Source organism: Nicotiana sylvestris, chromosome 6 (genome assembly GCF_000393655.2).
Source record: "Nicotiana sylvestris chromosome 6, ASM39365v2, whole genome shotgun sequence".
Lineage (NCBI taxonomy): Eukaryota > Viridiplantae > Streptophyta > Magnoliopsida > Solanales > Solanaceae > Nicotiana > Nicotiana sylvestris.
This window is the reverse complement of record NC_091062.1, coordinates 13331544-13353845: the sequence shown is the minus strand read 5'-3', so window position 1 is coordinate 13353845 and position 22302 is coordinate 13331544. Positions and strand designations below refer to the sequence as shown.

Genomic DNA, 22302 nt, shown 5'->3' with positions numbered 1-22302 from the left:
TAGGGCCTTCTAGAATAGGATTTTAGTGCACATTTCAGCACAATAGGGGTGCTTACTTGAGTAACAAGTTAGAAATAAGAGGACTAAACTGAAAATAGGGGAGGGACTAAAAAGAAAACCAAAATCTGATTAACCCTTTTGGGGATCATCTATAAAAGGACATAAAGTGCCTTGAGGAAAGGAGAATTTTTCAGCCTAAAAATTCCACTAAACATATTCTGCAGTCTCCAGATCTGAAGTTCTATTAGTTGAGTCACAACACTTTTCCTGATTTAATTTCAGTACAGATCACCAAACAAGAGATGCTAGCATTGATATCAGAAAAAACAACATTGATTGGTTGAAGCATGCTTCGATTAGCTTCTAGCTCGGTAACAAGAGAGAGATTGGCATCGGAGAACAAATCAAATGATGATGGTTCCTTCGGGGGAAAATCCTGGGGAGGCCGCCCCCGAACCATCCACTTCATCCACGTGGAGTGGGTCGTGGATTGAAAGGTGGCTTAATGGAGAAGGTACTTCATCGGCCCGAAACGAGGGGGGACACGAGGCCACAAGTCAACAACCGGTGGAGCCTGCCCCCGTACCTGCCCACGTACCTGCCCACGTACCGGCTCCCATACAACCAGTTGATGACACAGGGGAACCTTACAATCAACAAAATTCTTATTGGTACACTCGTAGAATAATCGAGGATTACTTAAAAGCCGATATGGATACAAACTTCCCCAGAAAACCTTCTGACAGTAAGTATCGGCGAGTCTTCGAGCTGGTTGTTGGGCCTAATTATAAAAGTAAAACAAAACTCGTTGAAGTATTGGCGGATATAGCTTTATTAATTCAGACCATGTCTAAATTGTTCAGATTGTGCATTCCATGTTTATGTAATTGTAGCTTTCAATTTTGTTTAAGCTCCACAGTCTGCTGAAGTAAAATTTGCAAAGTTATAATTGATTTTGAGTTCAATACACGTGATTGCTTTCAATTTTGGTTTTAATCTGAATTGTATATTCAATAGCTTCGTACTGAGCCAGTTTTTTTTTCATTTGGGCCTGGCGTATTAATAGGTAGCCCAGATCTATTTTGGTTAGGTGATAAATTGAATTGGGGCCTAGGTGCATTAAAAACTTAAGCAATTAGTTAAATCAAAAGGTGCCCCAAGGGCTCGATCCCTGGGCTGTACAAATGCCTGTCATTGAGTTAAAATTTTGGCCTGCGTTAGGCCCAATGCTTGGAGCTATAGGAGTCTGCGCCCACAGCATGTGCAATTACATGATTTGGGCCTTATGGGCTCAAGACCCATTTTCTCTGCATTCTTTCCTGGATATTCAAATTCGGATTTGACAAAGTATTGGCCTTAATCGATTAGGATCCTTAGAGACAAATTAAGTAGATAACAGCCGAATTATTTCACTGTTTAGGTTTGGAAAAGTTGTTTAGTAAATTCCACCACCTTCCCCAAGAATAACAATACGTTAGAATCCTTAGGCACGATTTAATTGAAACACTTTTCTTAAATTCGGGTGTGCATTGATGCGGCCCAAATCCCCATCTCGATGAAATCGAAATGTGTTGACAATCACAGGCGCATTGATTGCGACGGGGTTCAAAAAGCGTTTTCACGACATCGTAATTCTTAAAAAATGAATAATGATAGAAAAGAGGTTCGCAAGTTGGGACGAGCCTCACCGATCGAAAATAAATAAATGTGGGGCCATCAATAAATGGTTATTAAAATTGATTAGAATTTGGGAGGGCCATTTAGCGAACTTCACGGCTTTTCCCCAAAATAATATTACGTTAGAATCTTTAGGCGCGATTTTAATTAAATGACCTTCTTAAACTCGGGTGCGCATTGATACGACTCAAATCCAAATCTCGACGAAGTCGAAATGTGTTGATAACCACGGGTGCATTGATTGCGACGTGGTTCGAAATGCGTTTTCATGACGTCGCAATTATTTTAAAAAATAATTATCATAAAAGCGGATCAAAATTAAATAAAAAGAACATAAGCTAGCATGTATTGAAATTAGATAAAATCAAATACGACAGTTAAGCGACCGTGTTAGAACCACGGAACCGGGGAATGCCTAACACCTTCTCTCGGGTTAACAGAATTCCTTACTCGGATTTCTGGTTCGCGGACTGTTAACAGAGTCATATTTTTCCTCGGTTCGGGATTCAACCGGTGACTTGGGACACCATTAATCTTCCAAGTGGAGACTCTGAATAATTAATAATTAAATCCCGTTCTGATTGTCCTTTAAATGGAAAAACTCCTTTACGCCCTTGCGGGTGTAGGTAGAAAAAGGAGGTGTGACAATATGAATCACCTCTGCTTGCTCGACTTGGCATGTCTCGAAGACTGGTCGGAAGGTCTTTTTGTGGACCGTAATGTGGGCTTTTGGATGGAGTTAAGAAGAAAGGGTATCAAAAGGCTCAAAACAACTCAATTGGGTTCAAAATTACAACTTTCGGAATCAGATTTCTTACAACTACCACAACTTCTGCCCCAGTTTCTTGCTTGGGGACTTTTGGATTTTCTTTTGATGAGACCAAACCGTGAGGCTGCCTACGTATCCTTAAAAGGAATCAGGTCGAACGTAGTTCATGACATATGAATTGCCTTATTGTTGCAATTTTCTTTTCTTTTCTTCTTCTTTCTCTTCTTTTCTTTTCTTTCTTCCTTTTCTCTTTTCTCTTTTTGTGGTTTTGTTGTTTTTTCTTTTCTTTTTCTTCTCTTTTTCTTCTTTTTTTCTTTTCTCATTCTTTTTTCCTCTCTCTCTTTTTATTCTTTTTTTTACTTATCTTTCGCGCTTGTTTCTGAACTTTGCTACTGATTCCAAAAGAGGGGTATGCAATAAAAATAAGTAAGGCTCAAAAGGGTAACGAAGGATAAAGTGTTTAAATAGCAGAACAAAATGTGTTCTTCATTCCAATCTCCAAAACATGCCAAGTGCAAACTACACAATTAAACAAACCAAGGAAAACATTTGTAACATCTTTTGACAGTACCAGACTTGACAACCATATCTACACATTTGCCTTCTACATCTGTTAACTAAAAGCACCACTGGACAACACCTTCACTCTCATTATCACGAACGACCCCTGTCAATTTGGGGCAAACTTGCCTTAGCTTCAACCTGATGCGGCAGGATGCGTTTCAACAGTATTTCTTTATGTTCTATCTGCCCCAGTATCGCAATTCGGGCTTGAAATGATCTCAAAATGCCTTTACTTATTTCCCTCAAATGTCCCTATCATCTTCAAAATTGTTTTATCGTTTCATGACTAAATTAACTTTTTAAGACCAGGCTGAGAATTACGCGTGCATGTCATGTCACTAGAGTTAACAAGAAAAGAACTATAAAAGGCAAAGAGAACTAAACAAAAATGACTAGAAATAACAGAAAATAGAAAATTGCATTAGACAGATGGTGAAAGGGTTTGAACAACAGAACAAACAGACTAAACTGGGGTTACAACCTTGGAACAAACCTAGACAACACTAAACGAGCTACTACGACTAAACAAACTAGGCAAAATAAAAGGATAGAAGGGTTTGAGTCACAAGATAATGTCCGGATTACAACCCTAAAAATAACCCGGACAACAGAAATGACAACAAAATAAACCACCAAAACTCCTCTCCGACTGACCAAGAAATGGAGCGTCTTTCCAATTACCAAGCACGACATCTTAGCCACTGAGTTCCTCATCAATATTGCCAAGACCATTACCAACTTCAATATCATCAATATCATCAACTTCAGTCAACAAGTTCCCAAGAGGGTTCGCGTGCTCCCTGTCACTGTCATTGATCACAATTACCCCTTCTTGAATCATTCTTTCTATTTCCCTTTTCAAGGAACGACAATCTTCAATGCTATGCCCTTGGACATTAGAGTGGTACATGAATCGTACAGTAGGATCAAAGCCTTTTGCATATGGGTCTAGAGTATAGCCGAGGAGCGGCTCAATCAGGCCAAAATGCTTTAACTTTTCAAATAAGCTTGTGTAGGACTCCCCAATTGGCGTGAAACTATTTCTTTGCCTTTGTTCCCTTCCCTGCCCCTGTTTTCTTGGGTTGTTGGGTGATCGAAAATGTTGTGAAGGCAAGAATGCATTATGCGGTGCTGGCGCTCGCCATAGGGAGTGACATGGTGGTTGGGCAGATGACCAGACATTGTTCGGAGGATAATAATGAGGTGGATTATGTGGAGCTCGGGGATAGGTTTGAGGTTGGAGTTGAGGCTGGGTATATTGGTAAGGCGTACCCTTTGGTCCATGTCGTGACTCTGAAAAGACCATGGCAACATCATCGTGTTCCTTCTGACCCAGCGAGCTTCCTGTGTCGTTCTGAATTGCTTGTGTTGTGGATTTTAAAGCAGAATAACTCATGATCTTGCTAGACTTCAGCCCATCTTCTACCATTTCTCCCATTTTTACCACATCATTAAAAGACCTATCCACAGCCGTGATCAAATGCCCAAAGTAAGTTGGTTCTTGAGCTTGAAGAAAGTACTCGACCATCTCTTTTTCTTCCATGGGAGGATGGACTCTGGCAGCTTGCTCTCTCCATTTGAGCCCGTATTCCCTAAAGCTTTCATAAGGCTTCTTTTGTATCTTGGCGAGGGACATGCGATCTGGGACAATTTCTATATTGTACTGAAAGTGCCTGGCAAAGGCCTGAGCCATATCATCCCACGTGTACCACCTACCAGCATCTTGGCGGGTGTACCACTCCAGATCTGCCCCACCCAGACTTTGACTTAAGTATGCCATCAATAATTTATCTTTCCCACCGACGCCTCTCATCTTACTGCATTAGCCTCTCAAATGGGTCATAGGATCTCCATACCCGTCATATAAATCGAACTTTGACATCTTAAACCCATCAGGCAGTTGGACGTCAGGAAACAAACACAAGTCTTTGTAAGCCACGCTCATCTGGCTCCCTATCCCTTGCATGTTTCTTAAAGACAGCTTTAAGATTTTCACCTTCTTGATATCTCATCTTGCTCCACTGTCTTAGCAAGTTTTTCAGTTTTCCCGGGAGGCTCAAAATGAGGAGCGAGAGAGTATGAATCTGAGACTTTAAAAGTTGGTTCTAGTGCATAGTGTTGGGCATCAAGGACTTTGAACACAACCTCGTTAGGGGATTGAGGAAAAGTAGCTGGGGAGGAACTACAAGAGCATGAGTGGTCAAAGGGGCGGGATATGATGTGCTTTTGAGGGGTGGAGTGTGAAAAGGTTGTAGGGAGATATCAACAGCAGTGGGAACCTGGACTTGTGATAGTGATGGGATAGTTGCAGGGTTTTCAGTGTAGTTAGTGGGGAATGAAGGTGGAGGATGCTCCCTGATCCAAGACTGATACATTTCTGTCATCTGCTGTTTCACCCTTTGGAACTCCTCTTTCAATTCAGACTCCGACTCCACAAACTCCCTTGACGGGTCAACAACTCTTGTGCCCAAATTTTTGCTAGTCATGGCTACCTTTCCCTTTGGCCTTGTGTTGAATGGATGAGTTACCTTAAGAACCACAAACCAACCACCCTTCTTTTGTGAATATAACAAAATGAAGCTATCACGTTAGCGTTAGGGCATTTAATAGCAAAAATATCACATTGCGTGCAATGCACCTAGCAACAATTAATGATTCTAGAATGACTTCGAGGGTCATAAAGTCACTTGGCATCATCCCAATTTGTCCATTTGAACCTTCTCTTTTCTTTTCTTTTCTCGCACTTCTTAGCTCGCTCATTTTCCTCTTTTTCTCTTTCTGATTATCGCTTTTTTCCTCCCTCTCATCCCATGATTTCATCTTTTCTTCTTATTCTCTTTTGTTTTTTTTCTTTTCTTTTTATTTCATTTCTTAATAATAATAAAAGAATGAGTCGATCGAACCTTATGTAGGTTGCCTACATATCATGACGCCGCATGAATCAGATCTTTGCGTAGTTCTGGAAGATCGGGAACGAAGTAACAAACCAACATTTCCTTTTTCATTCTCTTATTCTTTTTTCCCTTTTTACCTTAGTGACTAATCCGATGAGAAAAGAGAAATAAAAGAAGTAAATCTTTTTTTTTTGAATTTTCTAGATGCTCTATAACCTATTCTAAACTCAAGCTTAATGAGCACATATTTCCCCCCCTTTTTTTTGAAACAAATACTCTATGGGAAATTATTAAGGAAAATCCCTACAAGAGAAAAAATATTTTTTTTATTTTTTTAAGAAGGAAATCTAAAGGCTAGACCAAAGAAAAATATTTTGAATTTTCACTTGATATCTTGAAGAAAAGACTTCGAAACAAGAAATGAAAAAGATAAAAAAACTGTTTTTGAATTTGAATTTTTGATTACCTAAGGAAGAAACTCTGGAAATAAACCAAAGAAAAAATATTATTGTTTTCTTTTTCTTATATGTACAATGTCCTAAAATAAAAGAATTTTTTTTCAAGTCATTTTTCATCAATTTCCCAAAGAAAAACCTCAACAGAAAATCTTTTTGGATTTTTAGATTTAATATCTTAAAAGAAAACTTTTAAAGGGGTACTAAAGAAAATTCTTTTTTTTTTGAATTTTTGGTCTTAATATACTAAAGGGAATATAAAAAATATCCATTTTAAGTCCTAGATATTAATTGCCTAAAGGAAAAACAACCTCGAAATTTTTTCCATTTCTAAAATTAGTATTCTAAATAAAGGAAAAATATAAAGCAGAAAATAACAATAACAAAGGACTTGACATTACTGTACAAAAGTAGAAAGTAAAAGACGACATAAAATGAAGAACAACCTCAGGACATAAAAATAAAACAAATCTCCTTAAGCAACTCCCGACTGAGCGATCCTGACTGGATGGTCACGGGGTGTCTGTCATGCTTAAACTCCGGTAAATAAATCCACACCTGTATAAGAAAACTTAAACCAACACTATGTGAGATAAAAACATTCCTTACTAGACACATGGTTGACATGATTGATGCTACTTTTGCAAAATGACTTATTTGGCCAAAAGGTGGCTAGAAGTGCAAAATTTGGCTATGACCCCGCGAAGCCAAGAACCTAAGATTTACTAGGAAGACCGGACCCTATGTGGGTTGCCTACGTATCACGCCCCGAAAGACGAGAATCAAGTTTGCGTAGTTCGGGCAGATTGGATACGGGCGATAATTGAAAAAAAACAACTAATTTAGAGATAACATATTTATTTTTTGCTTTTTCTTGAAAAATGATGAAACATGTAAAATCTTTTTGGATTTTCTTTTTCTCTTTTTTTTTTGATTTTCTGATTTTCGGAAAATGATGAAAAAGTGCAAAATCTTTTTTTTTCCTGAAATTTCAAGTTCTTTTTTTAACAACATAATTGGGCCCAACTCGCTTTATCCCCACACTTCACTCTCTCTTTTCTTTCTTTTTTTTTCATTTTTCATTTGCCCTCAACTATCATTGGTCCGCCAAATGACCCTTTTACCCTTGAATAAATGCAACATGTAGCACATAGGATGCATCAAGATGGTCTGTTATTTTGGGTGCACCTGTACTAGAAGGACCCAACCCATGTGTTGAGTCCCCAAAGTCAAATGCACGTGATGCAAACAAGCGTTCCTACTAGGGATCCGACATGAGGCTTTGTTATACTAGGTTTAAAACCTGAGTTTATTGTTCTAGACTTGGCTTACCCAAGCAGACAGTTCGAGCCGAAGTGGGGGCAACGTACCGGGAGCACAAAAGTCTACCCGGCCTAGTTACTTGACCCAACTTCGTTCTATTTGGTATGCCTTCTAACAGAAAGGTGGGTCACGCGCACGTGCACCATAAATTCAGAAGACTCAGAAAGAAGAGGGGTTTCGTAACAATTTATATATACATTTCAGATAATATAAAAGCGGTAAAAAGTAAAATTTCGCACATTAAGCACAAACATGTGGACAAAACTAGATAAAAAAAATAAAGCCAAATATAACAATTATTCTAAGATCAAATTCTTAAATCCTAAACCAGGGATTATGGGTTCGTTCCTCAGCAGAATCGCCAGAGCTGTCACACCTCCTTTTTCCTACACCCGAAAGGGTATAAGAGAGTTTTTTCCAATTTAAGTGACAATCGAAACAAGATTATTTCAATTAAAGATTCAGAGTCGCCACTTGAGATAATTTTATGGTGTCCCAAGCCACCTGTTCAAATACCGAATCGAGGAAAAAATTGATTCTGTATTACAGTCAGCGAAAATAGAAATCAGGGTAAGAAATTCTGTTAACCTGGGAGAAGGTGTTAGGCATTCCCGAGTTCCGTGATTCTAGCACGGTCGCTTAAACTATTAAAATTGGCCTAATTATCTGATTTGTTACACGTTTTAAACTTATTGCATTTTTTACTTTTATAACCGTTTTTTAATTATTTTAAACCGCTTTTAGAATTTATGGAATTATTTCTTTAACAAGTTACGATTGTCGTACACTTGCCGTTTTGGCACACACCGCGAATCACGCTACATGAAATGCACTCGCGATTCGCGACATGTTTATTTTATTATTGTTTGAAGTTGTTATGATCGGGTCACATGAAATGCACCCCCGAATTTGGGAATTAGGTATCATAACTATGTCACGGGAACCGTACCCATAGCCACGATAATCTATTAACAATCGTGCCTAAAGCAAACTACGTTGTTTATGAATTAATCTTTTTAATAATTAGAGTAAGGCATGACTATGGAAAGTGAAGGCGAACTAGAGAGTGTGCTATTTATTATTTACATCATTTACTAATATTGTTTCCTTTTGTTCTTTTGTCCTTTTGTCTTATTGAGCCGAGGGTCTTTCGGAAACAGCCTCTCTACTCCTCTGGGGTAGGGGTAAGGTCTGCGTACATACTACCCTCCCCAGACCCCACTAGTGGGATTACACTGGGTTGTTGTTGTTGTTGTTGTTGTTGTTGTATTATTTACTAATAAAGGGACGTACTTTGACACTTTAAACCTTTGAGGATAACTTCATTGTTATTAAGCTAAGTCAATGTGAAATTAATTAACAAAGAGGCTACTAAAACAAAAGTATGAGATAAATTGTTGGGATTAAATTAAAATCTTATTTTAACATATTTTTTTTTCATATCTTTCAAAATGGATGAATCATACGGACCCAAATCAAAAAGCAAAAAAAAAGTAAAAAGCAAAAGCTGCTATTGTTTTAGCAGCTTTTAATATTTCAGGAAAAATTCAAAGTTATTTAAAACACATCGTAAGTCACGCTACATAAATGCACCCGCGGTTCGCAACACATTTTATCTAACGTTGTTGAGATTTGGATTTAGGTCACACATAAATGCGCACCGAGTTTAGGAAGGTAAATTATTAAAATAACGTGCCTAAAGCAACTACGCACTTTCAAGTTTGTGAGGGCCATGGAAAATTCAACTAAATAGCACGCCTCGATTTCTAAGGATTGAAATTAATTATATGCGGGCCATGGATTATGAAAATATATTGTAGAAAACCATCTTCAATAGGAGAACTATTGTGGATACATCTGTGGTACATTACTATTAAAGTAAACATTTGCTCCAATATGTACAGAAAACAAACATATCAAAATTGTTTGACATAGGTTCAGGTGAAACCAAAATAGAAGAGATCAAAAGATATTAAATTCTTTATTGACAAAATATCGTGAGAATATTTATAGGATTTAATAATATGAAACATGGCCATTTCACAAGTAGATATACGATACAACACGTCATTCAGACATCTTAAAAGTTAACTGCTAATCTAATAAATAAAGGCACTAATTTGACAACTACATACAACAAATCGTTAAAACACATCAAAAGGACACAATGATATAAATAGCAATACTTTTCAACTTTAGCTAACAATTTCCATAGCTTTCGTTGTTTACTTTCTAAATAATGAGTTTTAAATTCAAAGGGAAATCATGTACTTCTTCAGCAACCTTCAAATAAATCAGAAGGCGTTCAACTTAAACTCACATTTCCAACTAACCAAAGATAATAAAATATTTTACGTCAAACAAATACAGGGATGCAAAATCGACAATAACCAAACTAGCTGTGAAAATCAACACTGGTACAGTAGTATTATCAAAGTGCTAGAAAATATGAGCTGACCTTATCTTCCAAATTCAAACAAAACAACAGCGGCAAAGTCAAATAGGAACCGCAAGCAAAATCGAAACCTCGAACCGAAAACCTTAGAACTACGTTCTTCGACAACCTCGAAACTCACCGGAACAGTTTTGGAAATGGACTATTTGGGGTATTTTGCGGCTATCAGCTCCATGTCCTCTCTATTGTTCGTGCGTGTGTGTGTGTTACGACATTTCTGTCGAGTTCGCCGTTGTTAAAGAAGAAGAAGCCAATGGGGTGTGAAGAGAAGAAGATAAAGGGACGTTGTTTGGACGATGGAAGGCTGTGTTTGTGTGTTATCTGTTAAGAAACCATGAAAGCTGGCTGCTCCTTATCTGAAGAAGATGAAGCTTAAGGTGTTTGTTCTGAAGATCCAAAAATGGCTGTTAGGGAGTGTTTTTGGTGTTTTAGGATTTTGTTGCCATGGGTGTATGGAAGAAGATGAAATCTAGGGGGTCGTGTCGTGAAAAGCTGCGCCGTTTTTCCCCCTTCTTTTTCACAGTCTTTTTCTATTTTTTTTCCAGCCCAGGCCTCCTTCTTTGTTTTTCAGCTCTTCAATCACTAAATAGGCACTAAGTTAGTGCATTTTCCATTACAAATCACCTTTTTCATTTTTAATTATTTCCACTTAAACATTTAATGTATTTCTAACCCCACCACTTATTAGAAACTTCTTAAGTAGGTACAAACCTCCTTTTTTATTTTATTTTATTTTATTTTAAAATAAAACCTAAATTAATTCCTAACCCCAAATTATCCTAGAAAATTAAATAAATTAACCCTAATAATTATTACAACTAATTAAATACCAAATTAAAGGAAAACCAACAAAATTCAAATCTAAAAATTGAATAATACAAACTAAACTATTTTTTGTGATTTTTCCATTTTTTGTAAAGCAGATAAATTACTAACTAATTTAAAAATGCAAAATTAATTCCTAAATGCAAATGCAACATATTTTTTGTATTTCAAAATTATGTAAAAATAAAATAAGGTACTATTTTTGTATATTTTTATTTAAATTTAGGAAAGATACGTAAGCTAAAAATATTTTTTTGTAATTTTCTATTTTTATGACGAAAATAAAGCAAAGAAGTTAAAAATAGTTGAAATAGCTAGATTAGGCCTACATTAAATATTTACATGCTAAAATATAAAAATTCTTGGGGAGGGTCAAAAATCACATGTTTACATGAGTAAAAACAGAAATTATTTTTTAGAAGATGAAAAATATAGCTTCTCCCAGAAAGTAATTTTTTTAACACACTTTTGAAAAGATACACGTAGAAATACTTTTTAAAAGCTTAGCCAAACATTAATTGCTGCTTAAATGTGCAATTTAAAATCGATTAGCCAAACAAAAAATTACTTCTCACCAAAAATTCTTTTTTTGAAAAATATTTTTAAAAATAAATTAATTTTAGAAGCTTGACAAAATAAGCTATTAATCTGAAATTAGTTGGTTGAGTGTTCAAAAATCAAAACCATCGACATAATACCATATCTCACTCAGAAGCTCCCAACGAGTATGCATTTTATATATTTTTGGTATTCTCACAAAAATTACATATTCCTGAAATGTTGCAGCCAACAAACGCACACTTTGCGCATGTCTATGCGATTTGCAAGTCGCGCATGTCTATGCGATTTGTAAGTCGCGCATGTCTATGCGATTTGTAAGTCGCTAAAACAACCGGGTTTTGGCTAACTGTTTTGCTCAACGCTTCGCCGCCCACTCCGATGTATTCCTCCGCCATTTTCGACGGCGAATGAAGTAATGTGGGCTCAAAGATAACCTACATTCAACCTTCAATTCCTTCGCTGCTTCGTCCGAGAAAAGGTGGTAATTTCTATAAACAATCGATTAATTCTAGGTATCGTTTTTTAGTTTTGAGCATTGATATAACAAAGTTTCCCTTCTTAAAAAAATATGGATTTAGCTCAATTTGAGTTTTGAAAGTTTCAATTTTTTTTTCTTTTAAAAATCCGAGCTCCCTTCTGTTGATTATGATCTTGTGGGTGTTATTAGTTGTGTTGAATTTGCATTATTTTGTGGTTTTTGAGTTTTGTACTTTGTTCCCAAAGTTAAATTTCCTCACTCGAATTAGCATTTTCCAGTAGATGACACTTATAACAGTGAGCTCTTTGTTTCTATAAACACTCCACATTTTTATGACCCGTTTCATTTGGTCTTTGCTTTGGCCTTTCTCCAGTTCTGAATTCGGTCCCCTCGACCCTTATATTCCCGTATTTCTCCGATTCACATGTCGCCATATAGTACTCTTTGTCTAGACAGCTTTTGTCAAGAATGGAATTATTTTTTTTATAAGGTAAAGGTTATCAAGAATGGAATATTGTGGTTTTCAATTGTCATTGGGTTTAGCTCCAATATTGGCGAGTTCATATTGCCAATTGAAAATTCATTAGTCGCCCGCAGCCAATCATCAAATGTCTGTCCATGTGTTCCTGTTAGCAATTGAGTGAAACCCATTGAGAATTGATAAGTAAAAGGAATATCAGCTGCCCTTTCATGAAATGACAAAGTGTCTGTAGCAACAAACATTTCCACTGCATTAATCTTCGCATGTCAGGAATCTAAAAAGATAAATCGCAAGCCTTGAATGTGTTTCAGTTAATCACAATTTTCAACTGCACTTAGAGTACGAATACTCTCTGCTATATGGTCGGTCAGAATCTGGAAAGAGCAAAACACATTCAACCACTAAGACTTAAATGTTGTGAATTCTAATTGAGCTTCATAAGCTGCATTACAGCATTGAGTTTTAGATGACTCATTTGAAAAATGCGATTTGAGCTAATGCCACTCCTTGACGGCTCTTTACATCAGTTAGCTTAGGACGCATGAAAGTCGCATTCCATGTATGAGTTTTGCATATTTTGGTATACGCACAAAATCTACATATTCCTGGAATTTTGCAGCCAGCGAGCGCACACTTGGGAAAAAACATCCCTTCATTCTTTCCTCCAAGAAGAGCCTAAGGGCTAAAAGGGGTTTTAGGGTGTAATTTTCTCCAGCTTGTTTTTGCAATCAACAATATGCCAATCAAATGGTAATGATTCTTGAATTTTACAAAAGAAGTAACATTTTCTATAGATTTTGGTGCATTTACTTATATTTATGTGTACACTGTGTTACTTTGTGTGTCCCTAGGGTTTTGCACTGACAGCCAAATGCAGGCACAACAGTCAACACGCAAATACTAACAGAAGTATCTCAGTGTGTTGAGAGTATAAATGGTGTTAAAGAAGGAAGATGGAAAGCTACTCTTAGCTTCTATAAACCCATGCTCCGAGGTATTTCATTACATAATTAACCATGTAATCTATTTAATAAAAACTAGTATTATCTTGCCTTTTTTGTTTATACCTGTGTTTTACTATAAAGGGTTGATTTCTTCCCTCTGAATTCATTAAAAAGATTAGATTTTTAGCTAGGTTTTATCTTCAGTAAGGTAAATTATTTTTAAGCAAAGTAGTTTTGGAAATTTGGGTCCAAATAGAGCATAATGGTTATGAAGGATCTTTGCTTTTTTATTTTTGGGATAAGGTAAAAGTTTATTTATGTACCAACCTATGATTTACTATAAAAGGGTGATTTTTCCCCTCTAGATTTATTAAAAAGTTTGGATTTATAGGTAGGTTTACTTTCTGTAAGATAAACTATTTATAAGCGAAGTAGCATTGAATGATTTGGAGGAGATCTAGCTGACACTAAGGGTGTGTTTGGTACGAAGGAAAATGTTTTCCATGGAAAGTGTTTTACTAGAAAATGAGTAGTTTTACTTATTTTCCCTTGTTTGGTTGGTGAATGAAATACTTTTTCGGAAAAAATTTTCTAGTGTTTGGTTAGAGGGTAGAAAATATTTTTTTATGCTACTCTCCTTGCCCCTCCTCCCCCCCCCCCCCCCAAATAGCCAACATTTTCAGGACTCTATTTTCTTCAAGAATTTAATTATTCTTCTAAAAATTCACACAAACCCAAAGGAAATTTGTGCTCCGTAACTCAAAAGAAAATACTCTTTTTTGGTTGAAAAAGAAAGTACTCTTTCTACAACATGAAAATAAAGTACTTATTTTATTGAAATAAAAGAAAATACTTTTTCTACATTATGAAAAGAAAATACTCATTTTGTTAAAATGAAAAAAAGTACTTTTTTTACATCATGAAAAGATTTTTTTTTTGTTGAAATAAAAGAAAATACTTTTTCTACATGAAAAGAAAGTATTTTTTGTTAACATGAAAAAAAAAATACCTTTTTATATCATGAAAAAAATACTCATTTGTTGAAATGGAAAGAAACCTATATATAACATGAAAAGAAAGTACTATTAACAATATTTTTATTTAGGGTGGGGTGGGGTGGGTTGGTGGGGATGGGGTTGAAATTGGGTTGGGGTTGGGGTTGGGTGGGGTGTGGGGGTGGGTTGGTGGGGAAGATTGAGAACGAGTTTTGGAAAATGTTTTCCCTTCTCTTAATAGGGAAAACATTTTCCTCCAATTGGAGGAAAATGAGTTAATGAGGAAAATATTTTCCAAAACATTTAAGCCAACCAAACATGGGAAAATTGGAAAACATTTTCCGGAAAATATTTTCCTTCATACAAAACACACCCTAAGTGTCTAGTTAATTGACTGATGGATTGTTCTTCTTCTGTAATGCAGCCTTTTGGAAGTGTGTTAAACTCGCATAGGAGCACGACTAAGAAGAATTTTACAAAGATAAAATGGGAGGGGCAAGAGGATGTGAAGATTTACAGTGTAAAAAATTGAAAATGAAATGTTAGGGTGAGGATGTAAAGATTTATAAGGTAAAAGATTGAGAGTGAAAAGTTAGGGCTCTCATTGAGTAGCCTTTGGTAAGGCTGAAAACTGGTACTTTGGGAAAAGAAGAGTGGTCCTTTTAAGCAATATATAACAGATGCACTACAAGCATTGACATATATGTTAGTGATAAGTTTAAGCTATTCATTCACAGTGTAGTTAGGCTTGATAGTGCATATATTGTGCACATGTGAACCTGCTTCAACCTTGCATATCATCTTTTTTTATAAACGAGAAATCTCCCGAGGGCAGTGGTGCACGGTTTGGAACTCGATGTATAATGGGTCCACCCCTCTACATTTTCCCACTTAAATACCTAGTTTTTGCATGCGGCAGGCTTTGAACCCATGATGTATGTCTAACTTGCACATCACACATTGCCCTCCTCATATCACTAGGCCAAATCCCCCGGGGCAACTTTGCTGTCATTTTTTGTGAGTACTTTTGCACCTCTATAAGAGATTTGATTGTTGAGTGACTTTTTTTCTCTCTTAGTAGAACAAGCAAATGCATTGGAGTTTCCCCGTGATTTTTTGGGTATTTCGCTTCAAGAACAGCCCAACAAGTATTATTTTGTAATTAGAGGGCAATGGTTGATCTTGGAAGCAGAGTCATCAATTCAGACGATAATGGAGAAGTTGCAGTCTTACAAAACAAGGGTTGCACTTAATTTTGAGGTTTGTATTACGAATATTTGCAAATTGTTGTTCTTATTGCAGGCCCACACCTCACTTGTGGGAATACACCGAGTATGTTGTTGTTGTTGTTCTTACTGCAGGAGGATGATTAACTTACCTAGCCCATCGGCTTTGTAAATTTAAATGTCCATACGTGATATTATCCGCAGTTATTGTGCTTCAATTATTTGTGTAGATTGAAGAACTACCCCAATTTAATAAAATTATTTACCTAATTAATAAAAGTGAAGGTTGAAGAACTTCACGATGATGGCTGAATACATATGTGGGCCCCTAAACTTGCCCTTAGACACCTGAACTATTCTCTCAGTGGCTTCTTTGCCGTGTCACCAGCGTGTGAAACACACATATGTATTTTCTTAACTGTTTCAACACATCTGTGTCTAATAGGTACAGTTTCGAATAGAGATCAAACACTTAATAGGTCATGAGCTTATTAAATGTCTAAATCTAAAATCCTGACAAGTTTAGGTGTCTATGTATTCAGCCTAAAATAAAGTTTAATCCATTGTGTTATCCAGTTGGGTGGCCATAGGCTAGCTATACAACAACAACAACCCAGTAAAATCCCACAAGTGGAGTCTGGGGCCACTGGCCAGCTAGACTTTTTAAAAAAGGACTCATTTCTGAACTAGCCAAGCTTTTTTTTTTTTTTGGCAATACCAAAAGCACTATATGTTGCTGGTGAAGACTGTCTGTTCTCTATGGTGATTCTTAGAAGGAAATTTTTGGTACTTTGATTTATCCTTCAGAATTCTAAAAATGGACTTACTTAGCACTACTTCATAATACTCATTAAAATATTTGATTTACATAGGGGTTTCAGTATCAACTTGGTGACTTCCAGCTACGAGTGGGAAAAGTTGTTCCAATCCACTCTGAGAGCTTGAGGGGAATAGTTATGGAGGTATGAAACAAGCTTTAGATATTTATTCTCTGTTGAATGCTTGTTATGTGGTTAAGCCTTCTCTGGAACATAGCTACGGAGGATTTCTGTGATCTATTATGCTTGGTATTCTGCATGGAGAGGAATTGATTTTTATTGTGCTTTCCTAAAATAATTACTACCTGTGTCCTTTACTTAATGCTAGAACATGGTCACATAAGCATATTTTCACTTGAGACTTCAATAGGGCTGGCTGATGGAGTTTGAATCCTAATTCTTTTAGCATTAAAAGAAAGTACAGTGGAATGGATTGAAGCAAGTCAATAGTTTGGTGTCTCTGGGGGTATGTGATGCTGTGTGGGGACTATCTTGTTGATCTGATCTATTAAGGTTCTCGAAATGCTGATGCGAAATAATGACTACCTTATCTGGATGCACTATTAGATGGATATCATTTGTTGTTGCCTAGTTCATGCTCAAGCTGTTTTAGCAGCACCCCCACACCCCCTGGGGGGTTGGGGGTGGGGGGGAGGCAACTAAAAAAGGAAGACTAGTCTATAGCCCACTAGTAGGTTGTTTCAGGTTGGTTCTATTTTAGGTAGAACTACTTTATATATCAAATACACAATGGACGTTCTTTTCTTTTCCTTTCCTCCCATTATCTTCAGCATGATCTCCCCTCTGTCTTTCTTCTGATTATATAGTATGCGTTAATTGGGTGTACTTAGCTTTTCTCCACCTAGTCTTTGCATTGCAACGGTCGTTTATAAATTTCAAGCAGTTCTATGTTATGCGCATGTTGGCCTCACAAGTTTGTTTGTTTCTTTTATAGATGGGATATCTTCCAATTTCCTCATGGGAGAAATCACACCAGATTATGGGTGAATTCTTCGACATATGGAAGGAAGCTCTTGCGAAAAGATCATTACCAGGTCATTTCGTGCACATTGAACCGAATTTTTCAGAGTTTGGACTCTCTGATCAATATACTTCACAGCACGCAGCTGTACAGTATGCTAGCATTATGGCTCAAATGATAGCTACAGCTCAATCTGCACAAGCTGTGAGAAATTAGGTTGTAGCATAAAATTCTGCTAGCAATATAAGATTTTAGCCCTGGACCTGTTATATTCTCAATACAAAAAGATAAAAGCAATGATTTTCCTTTAGCTTCAGACACTAGTTCATTATGATACTGCTACTACTGCCTTACATGGAAAAACCGACTTTAAACACATAACTGATATCCAGGATTGTACCACAGATGGAAAGAAAATCTTTCAAACTCCATCACCATAGGCCTAATGTCACGCGGCGTCTTCCTAGAATATCTTGAAAAGGCGATATGATGTGAGGTACAGCAACCAAACTCGTGATCATTTTTCATGCTTAATGTTTGTACCAAATTAATAAATATAACAGGTTTGTATCAAACATGGGGTGTGAGTGAATAATTAGGGAGAAGAATCTCTTTAGCCAGGACACCTATTGATCATGTAAGAGCGTATTATTTTAAGAATGTAAGCAATTTGTGTAACCGATACAATTAAGCTGAACGTTTGTGTTTGTGGTTTGCCTTCGTGTAGGCTTGTACCTAGGGATGACAATAGGGTAGGATTGGGCGCCTAAAGCATTGACCTGCCACAAATTCAACGTGCCCCGTCCTGTTTAACAGTTTTTCTCTTTTTCAACCGGTCATGCCCCGCCCTATTTAGCCCCGCTTCGCCCCATTCGCCATCCCTTGTGCTAAAACAACAACAAACTCAGTGTAATCCTACATAGTAAGGTCTGCAAAGGGTAGTGTGTACGAAGACCTTACTCCTATCTCGTGGAGATAGAGAGGCTGTTTTCAATATACCTTCGGCTCAATGAAGCATAAGCACAACAATAATTAAAAGAAGACAGTCGGATACAACAATGAGGAGCCATATAAAAGAAGCATTAAAATAGCAAGATGGTAAGATGACCCTAAGGAATGCAACAATAAGCAACAATAGAAACCTAAGACTAAAAACAATACGAGAGTTGTACTAATGCTACTAGTAAGAACAAGAAAAAGCACTCGGCCACCTAATCTTTTACCCCAATCCTTAACCTTCACACCTCCCTATCAAGGGCCATATTGGATATTGAAGCTTTTGAAACTAGATTTATCTATTGGATCTATCATTTAACGTTAAACCCTGCTACTACAAGCCTAATTGTTAATTAATTATTTTGAAGTCAAATTTTGACCTCGTTGATTTTTCGAGAAAATTTTGTAATGCATAAGTATATTTTTTTAAAAGATGTTATACTTGAAATATATCCTTTTTTATTTTCTCTTCTCCTTTATTTCTTCCCTCAAAATTCAAACTGCAAGATCTGATTATCCAGTTGTCAATTTTCATTCAGAAATTTACTTCTGAAATTTTTAAAATAAAATTGATGTACTTAGAGAATTTAATCCTCTTTTATTAATGAATAACAACATTTACACACTGAGTTTTTGACTTGTTTAATCCTTCAAGGTAAATTATTATCCTCTAATGGAAAAATTACATTAATCAAGAGAAATTAATGTGTAAACCATATACCACCTTGCGAAATCTGATCTTGCTACATTATTTAGGGACAAACATTTGTGCCTTTTCTATTTCTATCTTCAGTTCTGATTTGGTAAAATAATTTATTCCACAGTAATAAAAGGTATAATATTCAATGCACTTCTCGTAGTCGAGATCACATACTATTATAAAGGGAAAAACATGGTAATCGCCTACTAAGTATGAGCAAGAAGGAAAAGTTGCTGACCATAAGATAAATCTCAAAAATCAAATCCCTGCTTCTTATTTTATTTTTTTTCCTTCTATAATATATGAACTTAATTATCTGCTTTATCTTCAAGACTTCAATGTACTCCTCTTATTATAAATTAGTTAAGTACTTTCAAAGAGATGTACTGATTCAAGATTCATTAATCCTTTATCTTTCTTTACATTAATCAAACACTCTTTATTTTCTCTAGTTATTAACTCCTTAAAGAGTTCCATTAATGGCTTCTTCAGAGCTTCCATCTGATATGGCTTTCGAGATATTAACTCGAACTTCCTTGGAAACATTAGATGCTTGCAAAGTAGTTAACAAGACGTGGAAAAACTTGACATATAAATTAGGTTTTATGCAAGTATATTGTCAGAGAACAAATAATATTTTAGGTTACTTCGTTCAAAGTTTAGAAAATAACAAGTACGTTACAGAGTTTGTTTCAATGGACGATTGTATTGGAAAAGATCCATTGAATAAACCTGAATATAAAATTTTCAACCATTATCGCAACACAAAGATCGAGGCATCTTCAAAACAAGGGGTCTTGTGTTGTGTGAGAAGAATAAAGAATCGTAACCACATGTACTATATTTGTAAACCTAGTACTCGAGAATGGAAAGTGTTGCCTAATCCAAAAACGAGGTATCGGACGGTCAAGATTGCTCTAGTGGTACTCAAATCAAGTCCTTTACATTTCAAGATTATTCGTTTGTCACAAGACTACTCACCACCTCGTCGTAGGTATGTAAAATTTACACCATAATTTTCTTATGTTCAAAATCATATATCCATTGTTCATTGATTGGTTTTTGCTTTCGTTTGAATCTTTGTTTATAGGCGTTTGGGGCTTGGCAATTATTGTTGTGAAATCTTCGATTCTGAGACTTTTGCCTGGAGACGAACAAATATAATCTCACTTCCTTACGACGTGTTTTTCGAACCCTCTTGTCTCCCCGTTAACGTAAGTGGTTTAGTCTATTTTCTCACAGATGATGATCACGTATTAGTCTTAAACTATAATGGCAAAGAAGCTCGTCCAAGATTCTCACTTCCAGAGCCAGTAACCGAAAATAAAGATTATACAGACAAGAAACTGGTGGAGTACGAAGGGAAGCTGGGATTTATTTGCCTATCGCGGAATGAAATGTTAGAGCTTTGGTGTATTGACAATACAAGAAACCATATGTGGAATAAGGAGAAAGAAGTGGAGATTGAAACCGTTAAAAGAGAGATAAAATATCCAAGTCCAGTTGATTTTTACGATAGTGATATTGCTCTAATGATGGGTTTGGATAAATTAATGTTTTTCAACGAACAAAATTCAAGTTTTGATGTGGTAAAATTGGACAAGTCAGATTATAGTGCAATATTTCCTTTTCGTTCGGATAGAGAACCAATTGGTTTGAAAGCGATAGGGGAAAATAGTGGCTAAAATGTGTTAGTATAAGAAAGAATTAAGTCGTACTTGCTTAATTTCTCCATATTATATTATATTGTACTTGCTTAATAGAAAGAGCTTTCATTTTATGGGTCGACACGTTCAAGATTTGTTTTGTATTAGAAGAGTCAAATGCATATGGTAAAGTATTTATAAGACTTTATATAATGTTGGACAAAAAAACAGACTTTATTTTATGTATGAAGTAAGAAATTTCTTTAGATTCGTTGTGAAGAGTTTCAAGTTGTTAGATTTACATTAGTTTTAGATACTACGATACCTAATTTTACTCCAAAATAATTTAACATATAACATAATAATGATTTGCTGTACAAAAAATTATCACTCAAGATAAAACTTGTATTGGTAATTCTAACATGTGGTTTCCGATTTAATTTTTTTGATGCACTATTAATCAAATGTATGATTTTCGGTACAAAAGTCATACATAGATTTTAATAATACATAAGATTTTTAAAAAGTTTTACTAATTAACAGTAGATGCATGTGTGACACACCAGATACACGTAAGGTGTATACTAAAGCTAATTTTATTTGATTTACTTGAGATATCTTATTAAGGTTGGATTTAGGCTACCAATTCAATTACGACTTGATATCTACGAGATGCTCCTGTAGTGTGTGTGAGAGTGCCTGGTGTGATCTGCCTTCATTAGGTTTAGCAAGACTTGCACATATGGTGTTGTTATACACCAGGTTAACTCTACTGTCCGTATGCTATGTTACTGCGCAACACGTGCACCACCGTGGTTGCTAGTCAGAGCTTGTATGGAAATCCTACCTTTTTATTGGAGCTCTGATAGCACTCACGTGTGCATTTATTTATTGTATTAGGAGGTGGTATCTATGTAACCGAACTGATCCAGTGGACATGGACATAGAGATGCAGGAGCACCCCGTAAAGGCATATGACTTAGATATTTGTACGATCTGCTGGGAAGCGGTTGTTGGAGGTCGAGCTTCTATGCGGCCACAAGGTTCACCCTAATTGCATCCCTAATGTCCACTTCTTCTACATGCCCTGTCTGTCGCCACACTATATAGTATTTTGTAGTTGCTGTACATGCAAATAAAAATGCTAATTTTAAATATTTTTGTACTGGATTGAGTTTAATAATTTTGTGATTTAGATTACTTGGGCAATTCATATGAAATAAAGTATAAGTTTACTGTTTTTTAGTTTGTTACAACTGCGCGTCACTGACCACCTGAAACGAATAGTACATAGATTTTGAACTTGTTCTTTTTTCCTTTTAATTTTATTTTATATGTCATGCATAGATTTTAACAATAAATAAAATTTTTAAAAAGTTTTTACTGACAGAAGATGCACGTGTGACGCACGAGATGCACGTGAGGCGCACACTTGACGAGCGCAAAACATAACCCAAATTAATGCTCGCTAGCCAAAGATAGTATAATTATGATTATCGTCTCCATAAGGATT

General features: G+C 36.1%; 1 protein-coding gene and 1 pseudogene across 1 annotated transcript; both read left to right on the top strand.

Annotated features, from left to right (window-relative positions):
* Positions 1 to 11740: 11740 nt before the first annotated feature.
* Positions 11741 to 17763, top strand: LOC104218366 (mediator of RNA polymerase II transcription subunit 20a-like; annotated as a pseudogene).
* Positions 17764 to 19622: 1859 nt separating this feature from the next.
* On the top strand, positions 19623 to 20828 carry LOC104218367 (F-box protein At5g49610-like). Its single transcript, XM_009768845.1, has 2 exons — positions 19623 to 20137; positions 20234 to 20828. Exons 1-2 carry the CDS (start codon positions 19623 to 19625, stop codon positions 20826 to 20828), a joined length of 1110 nt encoding a protein of 369 aa, XP_009767147.1.
* The last annotated feature ends 1474 nt before the right edge of the window (positions 20829 to 22302 follow it).

Bases quoted from the DNA above. Each gene is read 5' to 3' on its own strand.
- LOC104218367 (XM_009768845.1), top strand. From the start codon at position 19,623: ATGGCTTCTTCAGAGCTTCCATCTGATATGGCTTTCGAGATATTAACT. The intron at 20,138-20,233 runs GTATGTAAAATT...CTTTGTTTATAG, and splicing joins TACTCACCACCTCGTCGTAG to GCGTTTGGGGCTTGGCAATT.